Genomic DNA, 22,855 nt, shown 5'->3' on the forward strand with positions numbered 1-22,855 from the left:
GCATTTGTAGACACAAAGAAGGTGACAAAATCACATATACCAGCAGAAAATGCCCCTGCACGTATTGAAATCCCAAATGATAATAAGGCAATTGAGAATGAATCTCAAGCACGCAGAAAGCGTAGGAGACCACTTGGTTCAAAATATTCTAAACCAAGGAAATTGAAAAGATTGGATGGAATAGAAAATGAGACTAATGATGTTCCCCCGTCAAAAAGTCAAGAAAGACCAAATGTGGATGAAAGTAAAGAAAATGATGATATACCAAAAGGGGACGAACAAGAAGACAACCCTACGGGGAATGAACAAGATGTTCAAAACGTCGATAACAATGAAGTTTCAATGAATTACGTCTCTACCAAGACTTATTGGAATAGGAAAGATGTTATCATGGATGAAATATTTGCAAATTCCATCGCAATCGACATTGTGTCTGATGAAAATGATGTTCAACCAAGAACAGTGGAAGAATGCCGACACAGGAGTGATTGGCCAAAGTGGAAGGAGGCAATGCTAGTTGAGTTGAAGTCAGTTGAAAAACGAGAAGTTTTCGGAAAAATAACTCTTACACCAGCAGGTGTAAAACCTGTTGGATACAAATGGGTATTTGTGAGAAAACGTAATGAGAAATATGAGATAGTTAGATACAAGGCAAGACTGGTAGCCTAAGGATTTTCTCAAATTCCAGGGATTGATTATAAAGAAACATATTCTCCAGTAGTTGATGCAACTACATTAAGATTTCTGGTAAGTTTGACAATCACAAAAGGACTGCAAATGTGATTAATGGATGTAGTGACTGCGTATTTGTATGGGTCACTCGATAAAGACATTTACATGAAAGCCTCCGAAGGACTAGAACTACCAGAAAACCACAAACCTAGACAATTACTTTCATAAAACTAAAAAGGTCACTTTATGGATTGAAACAATCTAGAAGGATGTGGTATAATCGTCTCAGTGAATACCTTGTGAAAGAAGGGTTCAAGAACAACCAAATTAGTCCCTGTGTTTTCATAAAACGATCACAATCAAGATTCGCAATTATTGCAGTTTATGTTGATGATTTGAATATCATCGGAACCCCAAATGAACTTGAGAAAACTACAAAATAGTTGATGAAAGAATTTGAGATGAAAGACCTTGGAAAAACTAAATTTTGCCTTGGATTGCAAATCGAGCACTTGAGTCATGGTATTTTTGTCCATCAATCAAACTATACAGAAAGAGTTTTGAAAAGACTCTTCATGGACAAAGCAACTCCAATCAACTTCCCAATGGTTGTTCATTCTTTGAGTATGAAAAACGATCCATTCAGACCACGAGAAGAAAATGAAAAAATTCTGGGTCCGATCCAGAAGTACCATACTTAATTGCAATTGGAGCCTTAATGTACTTAGCTAACAACACTAGACCCGACATAGCTTTCTCTGTGAACTTGTTAGCCAGGCACAACAATGCACCAACATATAGGTATTGGAAGGGAGTTCGACATTTACTCCGATACCTACGAGGAACACAAGACCTTGGTTTATATTATCAACCGAAACAAGATGCTGCCCTCAATGGGTATGCCAACGCTGGATATTTATCAGATCCTCAAAATGCCAAGTCACAAAATGGATATCTGTTCACTTGTGGCGGCACTACAATATCATCAACAAAGCAGACATTGACTGCGACATCCTCAAATCATGCAGAGTTGATAGCCCTTTATGAAGCAGGACGAGAATGTGTATGGCTGAGGTCGATGATTAGTAATATCCAAGAAGAGTGTGGAATGAAAGCAATAACAGAAAATCCAACCACCATCTTTGAAGACAATATAACATGCATCTCTCAAGTAACTGAAGGATATATTAAGGGAGATAAAACAAAACATATATCCCCAAAACTATTCTTCACCCATGATCTGCAAAAGGATGAGAAAATAGATATCCAGCAAATTCAGTCTTGTGACAACCTTGTCGACCTGTTTACTAAATCACTTTCTTCGAAGAAATTTGAGCAATTAGTTCACAAAATTGGATTGCGACATCTTCGTGAACTATGCTGAAATCAGGGGGAGTACTATATGCACTGCACTATTTTTTCCTTCGATCAGGTTTTTATCCCACTGGGTTTTTCTTGACAAGGTTTTTAACGAGGTAGTATATCAAAGCATATAATATAATATTGTTGTACTCTTTTTCCCTAGCTATGGTTTTTATCCCATAGAGTTTTACCTAAAGAGGTTTTTAATGAGGCAACATTATATTTTTTTCTTTTCTATATGAGTATGGGAATTCAAGGGGGAGTGTTAGAAGATAAGTCTAATAAGGTGAATGCCAATTATTGATTTGATTATATAATGCTCATATAGGTCCAAACACTTGTGAACTCATATGATTATATGTGAGTAATTATTGTACTGTTAAGTATAACTTATGGCTATATATACAATGCCATGTAAGTGTAAGTTACACAAGCAAGAATATAACTAGAACACTACTAGAATTTCACTACTTCTTACTTCTTCCTTCACTGATTAAAAAACTTCCTATCGATATATATATCCATATTTTTCCTCACCTTTTAGCCATCTTTTCCCTTCCACTTTGAATTTTAGCAAATCTTTTACAAACTACACCCAATACACTATTACTAAGGAAATTGACCAAACTTTTCACTTATTATTAATAGGTATACATTATTACCCTAAAATGTTTTCTGTCAAAATAAACGAAACCTACACGATCGAAATATACATGAATTTCCCTCTAGCTCCTACAACAGCACACTTGGCATATGTTGAGTGAAGGTGTGGATTTTTCTAGATTATGTATGGAATATAATTATGTATGGTGAAACTTAACAACAAAATCAAACATAAATACTTTGGATCTGAAATTAAATAATTAGCCCCACAAAAGAATACCAATAAAAAAGGTGCATGTACAAAGTTAGATGGCTTTCAAAGAAATCATACCACGTTGCTAGTAACGGGTGTAGTCGTACTGTAGGCATTCTCGCACTTATTACATTTCACACCGACAATCCGACACACACTGCTAGTCTGCTGCCTTGTTTTCTATATAGTTTGGCCGATTTACGACCGAAGAACTGTTAGGTTTTAATGCCCTTCAATCATAAGAACGGTATTTTCTCTATTTTTATTTCATGAATCCTATAATCATTGTTTCCAAAATAATGATACATCTATCATAGTTATCATACATGTATTTATAATTTTTTATCAAAAGTTATTATTAGGAATTACTTGTATAAAATTGTACTCCGATCTGTATATGTCTTGTACTCTCTTTGTCGATCTTATTTCATGTATTTATTTTGTATCTGTATGCATAGACATACCATGTACTAACAGACATTTATTTTGTTCATGAAAAGTTCATACCTAGCTACATTCGTGCTCTTCATAGGTCCTCCTCCTTTTAATATACTGATTTTCACAAAGACCTTCCTCTACCATTACAACTTACAAGTACTCCGTACTTACATATTTTCTGTTATTAAAATAAATTAATCTGTTTAATGGTCAAGTCCATTATTAGTATAAATAGATGTGCCACTGCCATTCAGAAGTCTAACAACTAATAGTCTAGTCCCTCCGTCCTCCACCACCCCATCCCCCCACCCCAAAAAAATAAAAATAAATGACATGTGCTTAAAAATGACACAATTTAAAAGTTGTTAGGTTAAGTCGATTCATGACATGATATAACCCATCATAAAAAATAAGCAAGACATAAGCTTGACATGATACTGGGTATCAGGCAAGGCTATGAATTGCACGTAAACCACTAAACACAACAAAAACACGTTGAAATATTGTTAAAGTTGGCTTAGTTTCATGTCCTCAAATGAGCTGAGGTAGTTGTTCGGGATGTGCTTGAAGGTGCCTAGAGAATTGAAGTGGCTAATGCACCCAAGGAGAGACTTTGGCAACAAGGCTAAAGAAGCATCTCCATAGGAATTACCTAGCTATTTAATGTTAATGCCCCAAAAGTGTCCCAATGTTTGATTTTTGCCCCAAAAGCCAAGGGAGTGAAACATTGATTGGGCTAGGGGAGTATTGTAGACACTATAGATAGACGGGTTGCCCTATAATTTGACCATTACTCACTATGGGCACTTGCCTTGTACACTCTCGAAAGTAATAAAAATTTGTGTGCTTGGGTTTGCTATTGTTATTGCCTTGTACTCCCTCCGTCCCTTTATTAGAATCCTATTTCTAATATTTATTACTCACATAATAAAGAAAAATAGGCTTTTAATTTAGGGATGGAGGGAGTACAAATTAGCGCGTGTTTGTGGTTGGTCTAGACTATGTCTACATTGTGTAAACACCATAACGATAACCTTCTGTGTTTGTGGCTGGTCTAGACTATGGCTCTTGTAATTGAAAAATCCCGTGACAATTAGGCACACAAGCACGGCATATCAAGACTTAGTGGCTTCGTGAACTTGGACTATCTTTTCAAAAATTTAAACACCACATGTAGCAAGACGGTTTGATAATGGAGAGAGCCTGGCCATGTTTACAAGTGGCAACAGAGGATTCAAGGCAATTAAATTTCAATCAAAATTGTGCACCAAACAAAAATTTCAATCAAAATTAGAAAGCTTTTAAAATATATATTTTCAATATTCTGTTAGGGTTGTTTCTGAAAATAGAATATTAACAATTTAGTAACCTTCCTCTAAACAACCAAATTTATCAATAACCTTTATCATACAATATCTCAAACACTTGAATAATAAATACATGATTCTTAAATATATTACGTATATAAAATTCATCATAAACTGGTAGATTAGTATCGTTTCAAAAAAAAAAAAAAAAAAAAAAAAAACTACACTGGTAGATTAGTATCAAAGACAAATTGGGCCCTAAAAATGTTTCACAAATATTTATAGTTACAACGGGCTGAGTTTGTTAAAGAAAATGAAGACTAGCCATCTTCAATGATAGCAATTTTACAAGCCCAAATACCAAAATAAACATATTATTAGTATTGTAATTATTTATTTTTCTTTTTAAACCAAAATAAGCATTTTTTTTATGCAACAAACTAAGCATATCATTGATTTCTTCTTAATTACAAGTACCTTTTTGTTTGTCTATAACCAATTAAATAAGAATTAACCCTTAACCCTCAAAAACTAAAAATATAACCCATATATCTATGAAGTACACTTATTACGAAGTACTTTTTCAAAACAGTGTGGAGTATAAAATGTGAAACTTACCCCTTCGATTGAACACTCAATATGTCAATTGTTATCTTCAAAACCGTTGGTTATCTATTTCATTTGTCCCCCACAATTATCCCACTAGAGTATGGTCACTCTCCAAGTTTAAGGTTTCATCGGGTAGAATCCATGAGGGAAAAAAGATTAACGGAAAATAATAAGTGTATGATGTGAGTAAAATCGTAATCATTCATAACTACTTTATTCCTGTTCTCTCTATCCTTTTTTTTTTTTTACCCCATTGTCAAATTTTGAGTCAAATGTAACAATAAAGTTAAATTGAAGAACAAACTAAAAGGGAAACTACGAGAATTGAGGTAATACAAGCCTTTAGTTTCAACCGAATGAACGGATATTATAATTTACCAATCGGGTAGATATTCACTAGTAGAACCTTAAAAAATAAATGATATAGCTAACATGAATTCAACTACCACTACTCTTTATTAATGGCGGATAATTTACCCAATGGGAAGACAAAGTTCTTTCTGGCTCTCGAGCCTAGACAGCCAAATAGCCAATAGATGATGAGAACATGTAAGCAAATCTCAAGGCTAGCTAGCTTGAACCAACGGTTGAAATACAGGTACGTGTTCCTGAGTTTGGGTACTGCCTCGCTATTAAGAGGGTTTTAATTCTTAAACATACTTATGACCTAAGAAGATGACTCAGCGTAGTACAAATCAGCACAATAATTCATTTCAGCATTCAATGATCATCAACTATCAAGTATCAACTAACTACTTCCAACCCCCAAAAAAAAGGGACATGTTTTTATTTTCCTACACTTCATTATTCTACGTACAAATTTTCCCATAAATAGCACCAACATTGTAACTCCTAAACCATCAAAAACACACTCGCATTCGCATTCGCATTTGCATTCGCTTAGCCAACATAACAATCTTCGGTCACTCTAAAAGCAACGAACTTAACCAAAAAAAATGGCAAGCTCAGCAGTTTTCAAGTTAGCTTGTGCAGTTTTTGATGTGCATGTTAGTGGCTGCACCACATGCTGAGGCTATAACATGTGGTCAGGTTACTAGCAGCATCACTCCATGCATGAGCTACCTTACAGGAGTTGGCAGCCCTTCGCCCGCTTGTTGCGGCGGGGTTAAGTCCCTAAACAGCATGGCTTCCACCCCTGCGGACAGGAAAGCTGCTTGCGGCTGCCTCAAGACTGCTGCTGGTGCTATGAAGAGTCTTAACATGGCCAATGCCGCTTCGCTTCCCGGTAAATGTGGTGTTAGCATTCCATACCCTATCAGCACCTCAACTGACTGCTCTAAGTAAGTTCTTCTCCTTTTTTTTTTTTTTTCCTCTCTCTCTCTTTCATAGAAATATAAGGTGTTATAATGCTTATACCTAAAGGTTACCACGTACCAAAACTCGGGTAATTAATCATGTTGACAATGAGTACGTGTCTAACTGTCTTAAGAGTACAACTTAGGAGTTTATTTCTAGTAGGACTACATGTTGACTTTGTTGAGTACCTATAATGGGTATGTGTTTAAGTATACGACTTTGGTGTTTATATCCAGTACGGATACATGTTGAGTAGCTGTCAGGAAAACAAGAAAAGTGCTTTTCTTTAGATGAAAGAACTAATGTCTATATATGAATTCCAAAGAACAACTGTGCTCTTTTCTAGCTAATCTAACTTGTTTCGTCAACGTCTGATTTTGCAGGGTGAACTAAACGGCCAAGTTCAGGCAACAGAGAAGTATCTAGCTACCATCCTATACGTAGTAGTGTGTATAATAAGACTGAGTCCTGATGAGACTCCTTCATGAGTTTACTTGACTCCTGATGAGACGAGGTGTCTACGAGTCGCTTGTACTTGCTGTGTCATGTATTGTATCTTTGTATTTCTGAGTTCAATTTTCTGAATATAAATTAGTGCTCTTACCTGATAACTGTTATGTGCCAGTTCCTTCTTCTATCCTCCATTCCACCTGATGAATATCCAGTGCAACCGCCTAAGAAACCAAGAATTGAAAATGATAAGTATTAGGCTATGAGTTATTGAGTTATGATAAAAACTTTTGAATCACTACAACTTCTCATCACTCGCCTTTGTGACTCTCTAAACACCAAAAAACTAAAGCAAACTGCCTCTTAAAGGGAAGCTTTAATTGCTCTATTAGGTCCAAATTAAACACTCACATCTGTATATAAAAGCTATTTTTACAGCTGTAGTGGCGCAACCATGCAAGCAAGAAGCAAACTACGAGTACCTTTTAAATCAAATTTTCCGAATCATTGACGTGGTGCAAACGTTATATAGAACTTATAAAACAGCTATATACAGGCTATAGACTTCATCGATAATATATAGACGACATCAAGAGGATAAACATGTTAAATCTGGACTAGGCCCATGCTAGATAATGTACCTTGAAATTTAAAGTAATCGTATTCACAAGAACTATACAGCAACAAAGAGTAAATTATTAGTCAAGAAAATTACTATACTGGGAAATAAAGCAATGAGTTGTGAGAATTAAGACCATAAAAAATAGTTAAAAATTAATACATTTATTACCATTGAAAACACGTCTAGGAGGTAATAAAGGATTCAGAAAAATAGAAAGGGTAGTAGATGTATCAATTCAATCAATCAATAAGTACAAACCAAGTCTTACAACTTTACAAGCAAAAGAAGGTTTAAAGTCTTTGACAACAGCATTGTTCCAACCCATGTTCTGTAGTTATATGAATATATAACCTCTATTATTTGCACAATAATGGCACATTTGCAATAGGCACTTTACTAAGGAGGTTAAAGACACAAAATGAATGTAAAAATGACTTTTCAATGGGAATTATATATATCCAAAAAGTTATTTGCTACACAACCAGAAGATCAGATCAACTTTGCTAGCTGTTCCAAGACACAAACAAATTTTATTCATGTGTTGGCGAAAACAATCATCTAGACATTGATGGTGTAATTATACCTAATGGATTCACGACCATTTAATTTGGTGTGTGTTCTAAGAGTAGTCTATTAAAAAAATAAAATACTACGAGTAAAATAAAGGAAAAATTGTCGAAAATAATTCTTTTAAAATAATTTAATTATTAAATTTAAAAATATAATCAATCACAATTGGACACGTGTCTAGGTTAAACCTGTCTAACAAGTTAATGATTTTTTGTTCTATTTTGAGTAGATGTCCGTTAAATGTCAATTTATTTTAGAATAATCGAAATGTGATTTTATTGTTTGCAATTTTTCCTTTTAAGCTGACACATTTTTGCAAAACGTTGACACATTCACATCACTTCAAGTCATAAAAGTGATCACACTTGGCATCTCAAACCTCAAAGGTGTCATTTGGTATACCTAGTTAAACTAAAAAAATTGGGACCATCTACTAAGACATTACTCATGAAGGAGACATTTATTGGAATTGTAAATGGCTTAAATGCTTAATAACTACAAGTATTAAACTAAAATTTAGATGATAACAATATTTACAAAAATAACAGATTTGAACCACACATATCAACATGATTAAATTTTCTTTTTCACCTTATTTTTATTTATATTAGGAAAAATAACTTCATATAAATTCAAAGAAATTAAACTATGATAAGAGTTTATGAGGAGGAGGATTACCATAGTTCAATTTTGCGGCAAAATTAAGCTGCAATAACGTATAATAATTCAGATAGTAAGATAAGTAAAAAATCATCTTACTAGAATACAAGGAGAAAAGTTTCACAAGGGCATTTGTCTATGGGATTGGATCATGGTCCAGGGGTGGTTCTGAGCATGTACAGGGTGGTTGATCACACAAGGCTCTCTAAGTGAAACTACTATAAAAGGGCCCCAATTTTGAATTTAGTAACATATTTTTCCTCAATAAAATGATTTTAAGGCCAATTTAACAAAATTTCACCGGGCCATTTTTCATTATTAGCATTTATAGCCCCGCCTTTAGATCATGCCCTAAATATTCATTATACATGCAATAGGCACAGGCTATTGTGTTTATGCTTATGTAAGAAATGAATGAATATAAACAAAGCAAATGCTCTAGATTGGTGTGTTGTACGAAAAGAACCTAGATGAAAGGTGGAAGCTGTTCATAAGTTAGCTAAAGCAGCGGCTAATAATTTGGTTTCTTTTACCTCGCTTGCTTTTTTCCGGTGTAAAAAAATTGAATATAAACACTTTCACAATACTTGGCTTAAGATTTTTATTCTATTATTTATATAAAAAAATATATATCAAAGAATTTAATAGTATAGTTCCGCAACAAACTCTCATTGTCTTGTCAAAAATAAAAAAACCAACCCACCTTGATTTGGTAAGGTTGACTTCTGCGAAGTTCAGACTCAATAAGACCTTTGTGCTTTGCGTTAAAAAAACAATTAAATTAAATAATTATAAATAAAGGCACAAGCCATAGTTCGTTCACTTTCCAAAAATCCCACCTCCTAAACAACACTATAAATAGAGCCACTAGAAGGCTAGAATGCTCCTAAACCATCACTTAGCCAAAAAAAAAAACCTACAACACCCCCACGTACATTCTTTAGCTAATCCTCTCTCCCTCTAAAAGCATTGAACCAATGGCTAGCAGAGCTCTTCTCAAATTAGCTAGCGCAATTTTCATGTGCATGATGGTGGTGGCACCGCATGCTGAGGCAGCCATGAACTGCGGCATGGTGTCCACAAACATCGGCAAATGCCTCCCTTACCTAACAGGCAAGGTAATAGCACCACCTACTGCTTGTTGCGCCGGCATCAAGACCCTGAACAGCAAAGCTTCGACCCCAACAGACAGGAAGACTGTCTGTGGCTGCCTAAAAACAGCTGCTACTGCAATGAAGACCTTAGACTTCGGCAAGGCAGCCGGACTCCCTGGCAGATGTAATGTCAGAATTCCCTTTGCCATTAGCCCCAAGACAGACTGCTCCAGGTCTGATTACTAAGTTATAGATCTCTGTACTTCAAAAGAACAATTACAACTTTTTGCAAGAATTCGGGCATGAACTGTATATACATCTAACTTTGTACATTCTATCCTCTGCTTGTCTGATGTTGCAGGGTCAAGTAAAAGGGTGATTTTTCAGTAAAAAGACATCGAGCTCGTTGAAGGAAGTATGAACAATAAAATAGGGTCTCCAAGAGTTCAAAAGACTCCATCTCAACTAGTTTTCTTTACTAATATAACATATGCATCTTTGTACCTGATTACTGCTCATATGTTACTACAATAATGCTACTATCACCAGATATTATTGTATGCTATTTCTTACTATATAAAAGACTAGTGTCCTTTCTGTTAGCGTATACTGCAAAAGAATGTGATAAGGATCTTGGTTCAATATGGTTCATTTCTTTCATTTCCATCCTAATAAACAGATACATTACTCGAACTATTCACTTTGACATAGAAGACATTTACATTATAAACCAAAACATACTATGCAAATACTCATAAAATGGTTGATTTCAACTGTTAGACATACAGTTCTCTAAAATATCAAAGTTCATTAGATGGATGAATTGTTAGACTTGACAATAGCAGGGGTGTAAAAAAAATTGTGGCCAGAAATAGAGACTAAGGCGGTAAAATTGGGATTCAGCAACCTCAGTGACTTCTTTGACATAAGACTCCAAGCTAAGCATACTAGTATTACATTAGAATCTATCTAGAATGGAAATGTACCCTTGTCTAACACTAGTACGAAGTAAATAAATATCATAACAGAAATTCTATATTCACTGGTTCCAGACCATAATATTGCCATTACAAAAACAAAACTAACCTTGCCTTGACATAATTAAAAACCTACTCATCTTAGTCCATGGATAACTTTAACTATGGACAACTTTAACTATCAGAACTCTATCAGATGCGGACATCAACACATTGGATAGACAAAGTTTTTTTGGGTATAATATTAAAAAACAATACTCTGTAATAAAAAGAACTTGGAACTTGACATTAATGCAGAAGGTTTATTATCATTTATAAAGCATTGAAGTCTTAAAAGACTGAATCATATGAACCAACTGGGACCGCCTTAGTGTTAGATGCTCTTGCATGTAAAGAAAATGGAATGGTCCAATATATACTTCACACAGGAAACATAAGAGACAGATCTCAGTTCATCAGCTACTATAATTTAATATATTAAATAGAAATTTTCGTTTGAATTAAAGTAACAATTGACAACCAAATGTAAGCAAAACTTTCTAAGCTTTGGATAGTCCAAAGTCCAAACCCAAGTTTAATTAAAATTTGAATGAGGAATTTTTGAAACTGAAAAAAGTCAAAATGATGTCTCATTCAAATTTTCAATTGAATTTACCATTTGGTTAGCTTAGTAAGCTACTCCCTTCGTTTCTATAAGATAGTTATATTTACCATTTGGGGCATTCCAATTTGTTGGTTATGTTTCAATTTCTTCCTAGATTGATATAATTTTTTCTATATACATTTTCCCTCATACATACCATTTTCTAAAGTAACTATTCCATTTTACCAAAATCTATAACTACACCCAAAGCAACTAATCCTATTTTCTCCAAAGGTAAAAAATTTATTTTCAACTTAATACTTATATATGTGACATCAAATCATTATTTTCCACTATCTAATTTTCCTTAATAAACGCATAAAATCACCAAACATAATAATCTTTCAAGAATAAAGGGAGTTCAATATTTCTCTCTTTGTCCCTAAATAGAAACCTCATCAATCCAAAAAAATTTATCCAAATTAAATCATTTTCCTCCAGTTTCTTTTTATTCAACTTTGATCGGTCAAATCACGCTATCGTTTTGTATATGTTTATCATTTTTCTTTTAAGGTAATGATATATGTAGCCCTTAAGGTTACAAATAAACAATAAATAGATTTCCTACAATACAATAAAGTTAAAATTCGTGATAAAATTATACGCAAATTAATGTAATTAATACATTTAATCAAACTTAGGAACGTGAAAAGAAGAATGAATAATCTATGGTTGTTCAAAAATATATAAGTATATATTTTACCTGAAATACATTTTCCAAACCACTCAAATATATCCTACTTCCACCACAATTAAAACTAATTGTTAATATTTTTATATGTAGAACCCATGAATCCATGATGGTCAAACCTTCACTAAAATAATTAAAAAGAAAAAACTACTCCGTATAAAAAGAAAAAATCTATGGGTAATATTATGCATGGCTTTACAAATTACGGCACGAAACTGGACAACAAAGAAAACTTGTAACCATATCTAACCCAAATTTATGTCATCAACATCACAAAAACAGCTCCATATCTTCAAGAAATCTATATACAATCCAAATTATATAATATTTTATGTCAGACTTACACAAATATATTAACTTGTAACTCAAGACTTGCTTTCTTATGCTTAAGCTTCACTAATATTCCAAAAAAATATCACCAAAGTCTAACAAAATATAGACCAACTTCGTAGAAGAATAATGAATCAGCCCATCAATGACACAAAGACAGCACTTCTATCAGCTGAACAAGTAACACGGGTATGCCACCAACTATTGGGCCTGAAAACTTATACAAGTATCTACACAACTACACTCCCTGGGTTCATAAATAATAGTTTAACATCCGAAAAAGTTATAATTTTTCATAATGTAATAATAGTTTATGATTAGATTTTTCAATGTGCCACTACTTAGTTTAAATAATTTGTGAAAAAGGATATAAATTAACATGGCTTAACTAAAACATACAAAATATTTTTTTTCGTATAGTATAAGCTTTAAAAAGGGGTGAAACAATGTGATGAAAACAAATTCCAAACAAAATACGTAGTAATTAAAGTAATCTTATAATATATCCAATAGCTACTATACAACTTTGTCTAAGGGTTAAGGTTAAACTACCAACTAATACGTATTTCCTTGCTAAAGTTACCAATCAACAAGACCTGTTAAACTCCCCTATAAAAACAACCAACAAGGTACACATCAAAGCATTAATTGCCAAAAAGATCCTTAGATACCTCCACATTAAGCAGCTAATTCCTTCTCTATCTCTCTTCCCGAAAACCAACCAATGGCTAGCTCCGCTTTTCTCAAGTTAGCTTGTGCAGTTCTAATGTGCATGGTGGTAATAGCACCTCATGCAGAGGCAGCCATTACCTGTAGCACAGTGACCAAAGATATTGCACAATGTATTTCCTACTTAAAGGGCGGCGACAGCCCATCAGATGCTTGCTGCACTGGGGTTAAGACCCTAAAGAGCTTGGCTTCCACCCCAGAAGACAAGAAAACTGCTTGCAACTGTCTGAAAACAGCAGCTGCCTCCGTGACGGGTCTTGACGCGAAGAAGGCAGCAGCTCTCCCGGGCAAATGTGGCGTCAGCATTCCTTATTCCATTAGCCCCCAGACTGACTGCTCTAAGTATGGCTCTAACTTTTATTTCTCTCTTCCATCCCTCATCTACTTTATAATAAATGGCAACACCTCTAAGTAAAATTATCTGTCTACGAATCGAATAAAACCCACCACATTTAGAGTCTTATGGAAATTTCTAGTACTCTGCTAAGCTGATAGAGTGCATCTATGAAAGAGAATTTAGATACACTTAGAACATCATGTTCCCAAGTGATATGACAGTTTCAAAAGACAAAATGGTCTCCAACTTTATACCCATCTTTGAATTAATCAAGAGTTAAGATAGTTGTGGGTAATGTCTCATGCCAAGTCCACATGCCTTGGGCCAGGCTGGAGCCATGATTGAACCTAGTCGCTACGTGTGGTGTCGTTCCAAAATCTCAAAAGGGTGGCCCGTGCGTCGTCTAAGCTCACTGCCAACGTTCTATGGTTGCATGCCAAATCTAAACTCAACTTATTTTAGAGTGTCTTGTCATGCTGGTTTACACAATGTGTCATGTCGTGCCTACCACAGGCTTTACTTAGGAGCATGACTGCATGTACAAAAAAATTTAGTAGAGAGATTTGGTGTGGATTTTCCCATCCAATATACTAACTTTCATATTCCATATTTCTCATGCTGCAGGGTGAACTAAAAGGATAATATTCCAGCTGAAGTGATCAACATTACCTACCTATTGGCCAAGAAGCTTAAAAAATAAAGAGATGGAGTTCTATCTCTGCATGTCCATTTATTTTTATGTTTAATGCATATTTATACTTTACATTCTACTTATAATTATCATTGTTGCCTATAAACTATTTACTTATTATAAATGAGAATATTGTGCACCCCATTTCTACATGACTACATGTGATATATCGAGTAAGCAAGATAAATGAGTACTTGAATCCAAGTATATATAACTCACTCTAACCAGACACAGAAAACCCACTTCTTTTGGCTGGATAGAGATTTGTAGGAGGCTAAAAATTCCATCAATGTATCCAATCAACACGCCTATAAAATAGATAAATCTTGGTATGCCATCAGTCTTAAATGAGAAGTATTTAAATTCATCAGGAGTAAATCATAGAAAAACTGTACAAATTTCAATAAGCCACTCTATGAAGCTTAAGGCACGATATTCCTTACAGTCCAAGCAGGCCACAAGAAATGCAACATTTTGATACATAAATCAATTCTATTTTATGCTCTTGCATTCATTGAAGTTCTAGTTGCCTATGGACAAAAACAGGTAAGAAAATGACCAATATGGCTATAAATAAGATTTTCGAGCATAGAATTTTCAGGCTATAAATCATTCATAATCAATGAGCCTACTCCTATGGCCCATTAGTTCATGTGTGCGTAACGCCCTTGTCTTGTTTACATGAATCTCTTCACAAAATTCACACCCAAGAAAAAAATTTTACTCCAAACATGGATAAAAAAAGTGACACTGAAGAAAATTCTAGTACAAGCTTGTGAAGGGGGCTCAAGAATCGGGTGGGCGAGCTTATGGGCTTAATACAAAATGGGTACATACTACAAGATATTAGGTGGAACTTGACACTGCAAATGTTTGGATGACCCTAATTTTCCAAATCCCAACCATTGTAAGGGAGAGGCCGTATAAGCAATTTCTGAGTGTAGCATAAAATTAATCACAGCATAATGATTGCTAACCATCAAGATCGATACATTGTTGCCCACCTAACAGTTGACACCCATGTGCATGTTTGGCCATTTGCCTCATAAATTATACTCCTTTGGCCCTACGTCCTAATATAAATAACATATTAACACATCAAAACTAATTATAATTTACTATATTTGAGTGTAATATTTCATTCAGTTACAGAAGAAAGTCTGATGTAGGTGATGTGGAAATTGAATAGATGCCGTTCTTCTAGGTGAGACGTTATTATGTGAGGATAGAGGTGGTTGGCAGAAACTTAGATAGGTAAAATTCTAAGAAAAGCCCAAAAATCTAGTTTCAGAAATTATATAGGTCGCTACACTCAGAAAACAGTACATCAGAAATTCAGCCAACATACAAATCACTGTACTCATCAATCAGTATTCTTTACTCACTCATCAGTAAGAGCACAACAAAATAGACAGAAAAGAGAACAAAGCTTGGGACATATGAACATCAAAGAGAATGTGTCTATGTCAAATGTCTTGTGTTTCTCTTTTTGCATTATACGATGCAATAAGCATAATAATTATGCACACTTCTTTACTTTTCACAGCTATAATAATTTACTCACCCAAGCGACTTTTAAAGCAAGTGATACTCGAATCGCAGATTTAATTTGTGCTCATATAATGAATCTTCAAAGGAAGGAATTTGAGGCGCTCAATAAACCTGAAGTGATTGATCCCCTAGGGGTCCTGTCAAGCAATTAAATTTCCACATTTAAGCATCAGGCATAAGATCTCAAATGCTAAAAATCTGAGAAACCAGAATGTACATAAGGCTTTTTCTGAAGTGAACTAACATTTCAGCAAAGAAAATCAACCAAAAAATAGAAGCAATTATAGCTGTCATTCAATACCAACTGCAATCAAGACTCAACTGCAATCCACTGACTTAATTATTCCCGCCCTTTGAGTACTCCCCTGATCTTTGTACTCTTCTATAAATAGACCAAATGGAGGAATACATACCATCTACTTCCCATTAACTCTTTACCTCTTTCTCTCTCTAAACCTCTATCTAAAATTTTGAGATCAATTTAGCAGCAATCTGAGTATGGCTAGCTCAGCTATCCTAAGGGTGTTATGTGCAGTTATTGTGTGCATAATGGTAATTGCACCATATACAGAAGCCGCCATTAACTGTGGTATGGTCTCTCAGCACCTTGCACCATGCATTGGATTCCTAGAAAATGGTCAGGGACCAACAGCAGCTTGCTGTACTGGTGTTAGAGCCCTCAAAACTGAGGCTACCACAACCCAAGACAAAAGAACTGCTTGCAGATGCATGAAATCAGCTGCTACAGCCTTTCCTGGTATCAACCAAAAGAACGTAGCTGCACTTCCCAACAAATGTGGAGTCAGCATTCCAGGAGCTGTTGGCCCCCAAACAGACTGCTCTCAGTACAGCTCTTTCTTATTTCTGTTTATTTCTTCCAAGTCGGACATACAGAGCTAATATAATCAGTCCATCTAATAGAATTATGATGTCCAACACTTAACAACAATAACAAAATTTTCACTAGCTTACAGTCGCAGAATATAGCATGCACTAAAAATAAAAAGGGTTCTTTCAAGGCTATGAGTAATTATCATTTAATTATTCTAATACATCTAACCTTTTTCCTTTCATTTGTTATGTTGCAGGGTTCAGTAGAACTAAAGTCTCCAGGAGCAGAGCACTTGCAAAACCAAACATAAACCTAGTTGGGTTCTGAAATCATAAAAAAAAACAAGTTCGCTAGTATTTCTTTTCAAGTACAGGCTTATAGAAGCTTAGCTTTCAGCTTATCAAGTAATTATTACACATACATTATGTATGTTATGTACATCTTGAGTGCCATATATCATCTTATATTCTATGTGACAGATAGAAAGGAGGACTAAAAATTTAAATAAAATATCTTTATCTTTTAATTCTTAATAACTGATTGCCTACAAGTAACACTGCTGCAATCTACATGACATTTCCAAAGGGAAGAATTATACAACTCTTTGACATGCTAAGATTGGAGCTGTCATGATTGAAAAATCGAAACATCTTCCTAAATCCTAACATCAATACAGTCTTTAAAGTCAGAGTTAATACACTAACCATCAATAAGATACAAATTGATCTAAGATTGAGGGCCACAAAGCCCACAAGAACCCTAGAGGCAGTTCTGTAATGACTATATGTCAGAGGCTTCATTGAATGCAAAAGAAACAAATGGATGATTTCAAATGGTTAAACAGGATTCTAAGAAGAAATTCAGAACAGAATCCAATCTAAATAGTGCATGATGAATTTAATGCCATGGAAAGCCCACTCGTTAGTCATTACATCTCAAAACCAAAAAAGGATACCCACTTCAAAGGCCGAGAAATTTCTCTAAACGCTTGTGACAAAAAAAAAAAAAAAAAAAATTACTTCTTACATTCTACAATTTAAAAGGAAAATGTTCATGATAGTTTTGAGCACAATGGATCTTAACACCCACAACAGAGGTCAAATGTGATACGACGCAGCATGGTCAGAATTAATGGGTGTACTCCACATAATATCTGAATTGATCCATCGGCTCCTCTTATTTGTCCAACAAATTGAGTACAGGCTTTGATACAGAAATTCATTGTGTTTCCTAACATCCATGAAAAATTGTTTCAACACCTTTAATGGATGTAACTATAGGATATTGATCCTCCAAAATTCTTAGACCAGCTAAGAGAAGGTTGAAGAACCCATGTCGGATGCTTCTAATGAGTCCAATTACAATATATCAACAGAGTTCAGTGATAATAGGTGTACGAAAATAGAAGAAATACATTCTAAAATCCTTATTCAGTCCTTCACGGTAATCATTAGATTAGTAGGAAAACATTAAAAGGAATTAAAAATACTTCAATTTACGAGCTGGCAAATAATTTGAGAGAAAATCTGATCCCCTTGATGATAAAAACTCTGACGAAAACCAATACAGACTATATTTATTCATGGCTTTCATTGTACGAAAGAAAAATTCAGCTAAAAAGCATAAAAAGGGGTTCCCATGTTTCATCTCCAGTGCGACCAAACTATTTAGGATAAGTAACAATTTTACCTTTAACATAAATTTCAATGACTTTTTACAGCTGCACCTCCAACTTAACTAATATGCATGTTTGTTCTCTCAATGAAATTTCCATGGACTCCTAGTCTCTCTTCCATTATCAAACAGAAGATGAATCCTTTATCATATGTCCATACTCCATACATCATTTGTCAGTTTGTCATTTAATCATTTCATCTCCACCAAGCTAACAAGTGATCAAGGATGCAATTTCAGCTTCTTCAAAGGATTTCAGGCCTCTCCACCATAATCAAATGGAACTACATGTAAGACCAGCAAGTCATTAAGAGACTATCTTGATGAAACCTGCTAGGAAAATTAGGCTACCATGATTAAGACTAACAAGGAAAGGTTGGCTCAATTAGTAAAAGTCTTACCTTAGATCCTAGAGGTCCTGGGTTCAAATCTTACCAAGTATGGTACTTGGAGGTAGGGATCCCCTTACCTCCCCCTCCCCCCCTCTCACCCTCACCCTCTTTATATATCACTCCTCAACATATATGCTTCCATTACAATTCACTTTTTCTTTCTATTGATACAACTAAACCAAGGAACCAATCCCAAGAGTTCCACAAGCATTGCAAATCCCTGACATTATATGTTATTTTACACAGTCAGTCATCATAAGCAGCTGGCTCATGAAAGTTATTTGGCATACTATGATCTAAATGGCACATAAATGCAGCGGCTCCTATAACGATGCTTTAGCACATTTGGAATGGAAATCACATGAATGGAGATGAAAGATCATCAGGTTTTCGCGTTTGCCACAGAATTTATCTATCCACTCTACTTACAGGGTGATGGTCCCATTAGAGACCTCACATTATAAAACATTGATAAGTTACAGCAAGTAACAGATGATTTGACCCTTCAACTAACTCTTCATGCTTCATGAACTCTGTGACTAGAATAGCTAGATAAGCAACCAACTATTTGGTGAATCCTATGAGGTTTAAAGCATATGATCTGGCACATTCAGAGGGGTGCCCCAGAGTTCATCAATCCACTCCGTTATACAGAGCGAAAGTTCTAAAAAGGACCTCATACAAGTGAGTCTAGTCCTTGAAGCTCAATGGACACTATGTACAACATAAGCAATGAACTATTTGGCAAATACTAAAACATAACACCAACATGCACTCAGTTATAGAGGGAAGATCTAGGAAAAACCTACTCAGTTTCTTTAGCATCAACATATCTCAATTGTCAAAGCTAACAAAAGAATAACACACTCAGTATCACATATGCTCAATAATAAAATAACCCTATGAATGCCACAAATTGTAAAATCGCAGTATCCATAACTTGTTCATACCTGGAAAGAATCAACGATATCATCATCCCTTTTAACCCATGCAGTGCTAAATATTCGGTTGGCACTGTGCTTGTCCAAAGCAAAAGTTTATAATTACAGGCATCTGGTAACAACAAGAGTTGTGGGGCTTAATAAAATAATCATATATCAGAAAACGGGATCTAATGTAACAGTTTACTTATTAATAATATCAATTAATTAGACTTCTAACCAGGATATTAGTTGTTAACAAAATAAAGCACCCTAAAACATTTTAATACACAACACAAAATCATGAAATACAGCTCTAGTATCCCAAATTTCACAGTATCAACTTTCCGGCCAGTAGACAAAGTAGACATATGAATACGTATAATATACTTAAAAGCTGCAACATGATGCTAATCACTCAAGCGCTCACATAAACTCCATAGAGATATATCATATATAGCCACCACCAACAAAACATGAATCTGAATATACAATTCAGAAAACATTTAGCAAACCCAACTTTAATAGATTCATCTTCAGAAGACACATTGAGTGCCCTTACATTCACTAACATATATGCTGCCTTCATCCAAAATGATGTGTCTTTTCAATTCAGAGACACAATTTTATAAAGTACTCCGTAATAGTTATTGTATTGGTATTCAAAACGAACAACCGAACAAGAAATTGGCTAGCTCACATTTGTTAAGTGTTCCAGCAACAATGGAATGTCTCAGTAATTTTGATTCAAAAGCAATATAATGTACAATTCAACGACAAAATCGTACCAATTTTGCTTAATAATACAAAATAACAAACATATTTTTAGATTGAAAGCATAAATTATCCAGTAAATTCTAAAAGAACTAAAACAAAATTGCAGGAAACAAGCAAATTAGAGCTATACAAACTAATTTCATGGCATTCTCTGCGGCATTTGAACATATTTTCATCAGAATTTCCCAATTTTTTTTTACAGAAAATCAACAAATTCAAAGAATTCAGAATTCAAGTGAAAGTAATTTCCAGTATAAGAAATTCCTTTTGCATCAATCCTTCGCAAAACCTAAACATGATCAACAAAACAAACACCAAAAAAATCGAATTAATGAAGATAAATTACTTGAAAAATAGCCGAATGTTGCTTGCTCCTGCAATTTGATGATAGAAATTGACTTCTCATGACCTAAAATTCGGGTGACAGTTATTTCAGGTAACAAAAAAGGGACGTCTAATGACAATTTTTTTTTTTTTTTTTTTTTTAATGTTTTAGTGTTTCTTACTTTTGGCGCTCCAAAAACCCGCTTGAGTTAGCAATCTCAACTCTAGGGAAAGGATTAAGTATTGGCACAGTGGGTAATACCCAACCAAGTTCGAAGGACTAATGCTTGGTTATCAAGACATCAATCAATCAATAATAATAACTTAAATATAATAATAATAATAACTTAACTATAATATAATAACTATATATTAAAAGACACATCAGTAATGACACGTGTCATAACTCGGTGTGTCCATAGTTTTTTTTTTTTTTTTTTTTTTTTGGAAAAAAATTCAATTATACAAATATAATTTTATATATATGTTAGTAACAAAGATAACTACTTTAAATAAAAAAGATTTGATACTATAATAGAAAATATTAACATAATTTGCGACATATTTTAATTTACTTCAAAAAAGTATTCATATTTTTTCACTAATAAAAATAGTTGTTTGTTTATTGATTAGAATTCACATCAAAGTAGTGTGTAGATTTATTAGTTTTTTTTAGTTTTTTTTTTTAATTTTTGTAAAATAACCAATTATATTGAAACGTTGATATTAATTTTTAAAAATTACCGTTATTGTGCATGGCACGGGATTTAAACTAGTTTTGTATACATTCGGGTGTATATGGAGTTATATGCACTCAAGAATGGTTTTTTACTCCTTTAGTTTTTATTTTTTAGGAAAAATTGTCAAAAATAATACAACCTTTGGCCTATTCTTTTTTAATAATACAACCTTTTGATTATTTTGTGATAATACAACCTTTATTTTCGGTGGATTCTTCACCACCAAAAACTCATCCTCTCCCCTTTCCTAACCTCAAAATCCACCGAAAATTCGAGTTTGTCTTGTTTAAAATGAACACCCCCTAAATATTGTATTATTACAAAATAATCCAAAGGTTGCATTATTAAAAAAAATATAAAAAAATTAAAAAAAAAAAAAAAAAAAAAAAAAAAAAAAAAAACCGGCCAAAGGTTGTATTATTTTTGGCAATTTTTCCTATTTTTTATCAAATTTTTTTTTTTTTAAATGAGCACCAAAAAAATGTGGATTTAAATTTATACCCAAGCAATATGTATTACATAGGTAGTGGGTAAGCGGTGGGCATGAAGAATTTAGAGAAATTGTTACATATACTTGGGTACACCGTGCACACCCATGAATATTTTATTCTCATTTTGATGATTTTTTTTTCATTTAATTATCAAGTAAAGAGCAAAAATTAACCTTGGGTTAGGTGGGTGTATGGTGTACCCGGGTATATATAACAAATTTTTCAAAAAAATTTAGGTGGGCATGGGTATGGGGGAGGGGTATCCGCACCCGCACATTTTGTTTGTTATCCCTACACTTGATAAGTTTTGATAGAGGGAAATTAACCAAAAAAGAATAAACAGAAAATAATTCTTACGAGTATTGTATTCCTATATTTGTTTCAAACTAATGTTATTCCTTCCATAAATGCTTCCTCCGTTTTTTATTAGATGCATCACTTTTTATATATGGAAGTTACAATTTAGATCCGTTATTTTCCCTATTAGTCAATAAATTTTCTCTATCTCTCTCATATCACATGAGCCTTTTTTTTTTCTCTCTCTCTATGTCTCTCAACTCCAAAAGTTGCCTAAAAGTTCGCAATTTCAAAAGTGATCCATCTAATAGAAAAATAGAGGTATGTAGTAAATATCATATACTTTGACTTTTTTGCACTATTTACATACATTATCCACTTTGATCAATGTTAGTAATTTAAACATAAGGAAAAAAAAATAAAAAAAATAATGTGGGCATTTGTTAATTAGAATCGTCTCAATGTACTGTTTTAGGATATCAATCTTTTATTATTTTATAGA

The 22,855-nt window shown here is 34.0% G+C and overlaps 2 protein-coding genes, 1 long non-coding RNA gene and 1 pseudogene across 3 annotated transcripts; 3 read left to right on the forward strand and 1 right to left on the reverse strand.

Moving 5' to 3' along the window:
- Positions 1 to 6,076: 6,076 nt before the first annotated feature.
- LOC110731123 lies at positions 6,077 to 7,172 on the forward strand (annotated as a pseudogene).
- A 6,044-nt stretch (positions 7,173 to 13,216) lies between these two features.
- LOC110731143 (non-specific lipid-transfer protein-like) lies at positions 13,217 to 14,510 on the forward strand. The gene is made up of 2 exons (XM_021910978.1): positions 13,217 to 13,669; positions 14,289 to 14,510. Exons 1-2 carry the CDS (start codon positions 13,323 to 13,325, stop codon positions 14,296 to 14,298), a joined length of 357 nt encoding a protein of 118 aa, XP_021766670.1. The 5' UTR covers positions 13,217 to 13,322; the 3' UTR covers positions 14,299 to 14,510.
- A 1,202-nt stretch (positions 14,511 to 15,712) lies between these two features.
- LOC110731151 lies at positions 15,713 to 21,134 on the reverse strand. Its single transcript, XR_002513266.1, has 3 exons — positions 20,848 to 21,134; positions 19,755 to 19,857; positions 15,713 to 16,043 (listed from the first exon to the last, which is right to left on the reverse strand). It is a non-coding gene; the product is annotated as an uncharacterized LOC110731151 (long non-coding RNA).
- Positions 16,327 to 17,264, forward strand: LOC110731133 (non-specific lipid-transfer protein-like). Its single transcript, XM_021910969.1, has 2 exons — positions 16,327 to 16,751; positions 16,995 to 17,264. Exons 1-2 carry the CDS (start codon positions 16,405 to 16,407, stop codon positions 17,002 to 17,004), a joined length of 357 nt encoding a protein of 118 aa, XP_021766661.1. The 5' UTR covers positions 16,327 to 16,404; the 3' UTR covers positions 17,005 to 17,264.
- Positions 21,135 to 22,855: the final 1,721 nt, after the last annotated feature.

This window comes from Chenopodium quinoa, unplaced genomic scaffold (assembly GCF_001683475.1).
Source record: "Chenopodium quinoa cultivar QQ74 unplaced genomic scaffold, ASM168347v1, whole genome shotgun sequence".
NCBI classification, from domain to species: Eukaryota; Viridiplantae; Streptophyta; class Magnoliopsida; order Caryophyllales; family Amaranthaceae; genus Chenopodium; species Chenopodium quinoa.

Coding starts and splice junctions, on each gene's coding strand:
- LOC110731143 (XM_021910978.1), top strand. CDS start 13,323: ATGGCTAGCTCCGCTTTTCTCAAGTTAGCTTGTGCAGTTCTAATGTGC.
- LOC110731133 (XM_021910969.1), top strand. CDS start 16,405: ATGGCTAGCTCAGCTATCCTAAGGGTGTTATGTGCAGTTATTGTGTGC.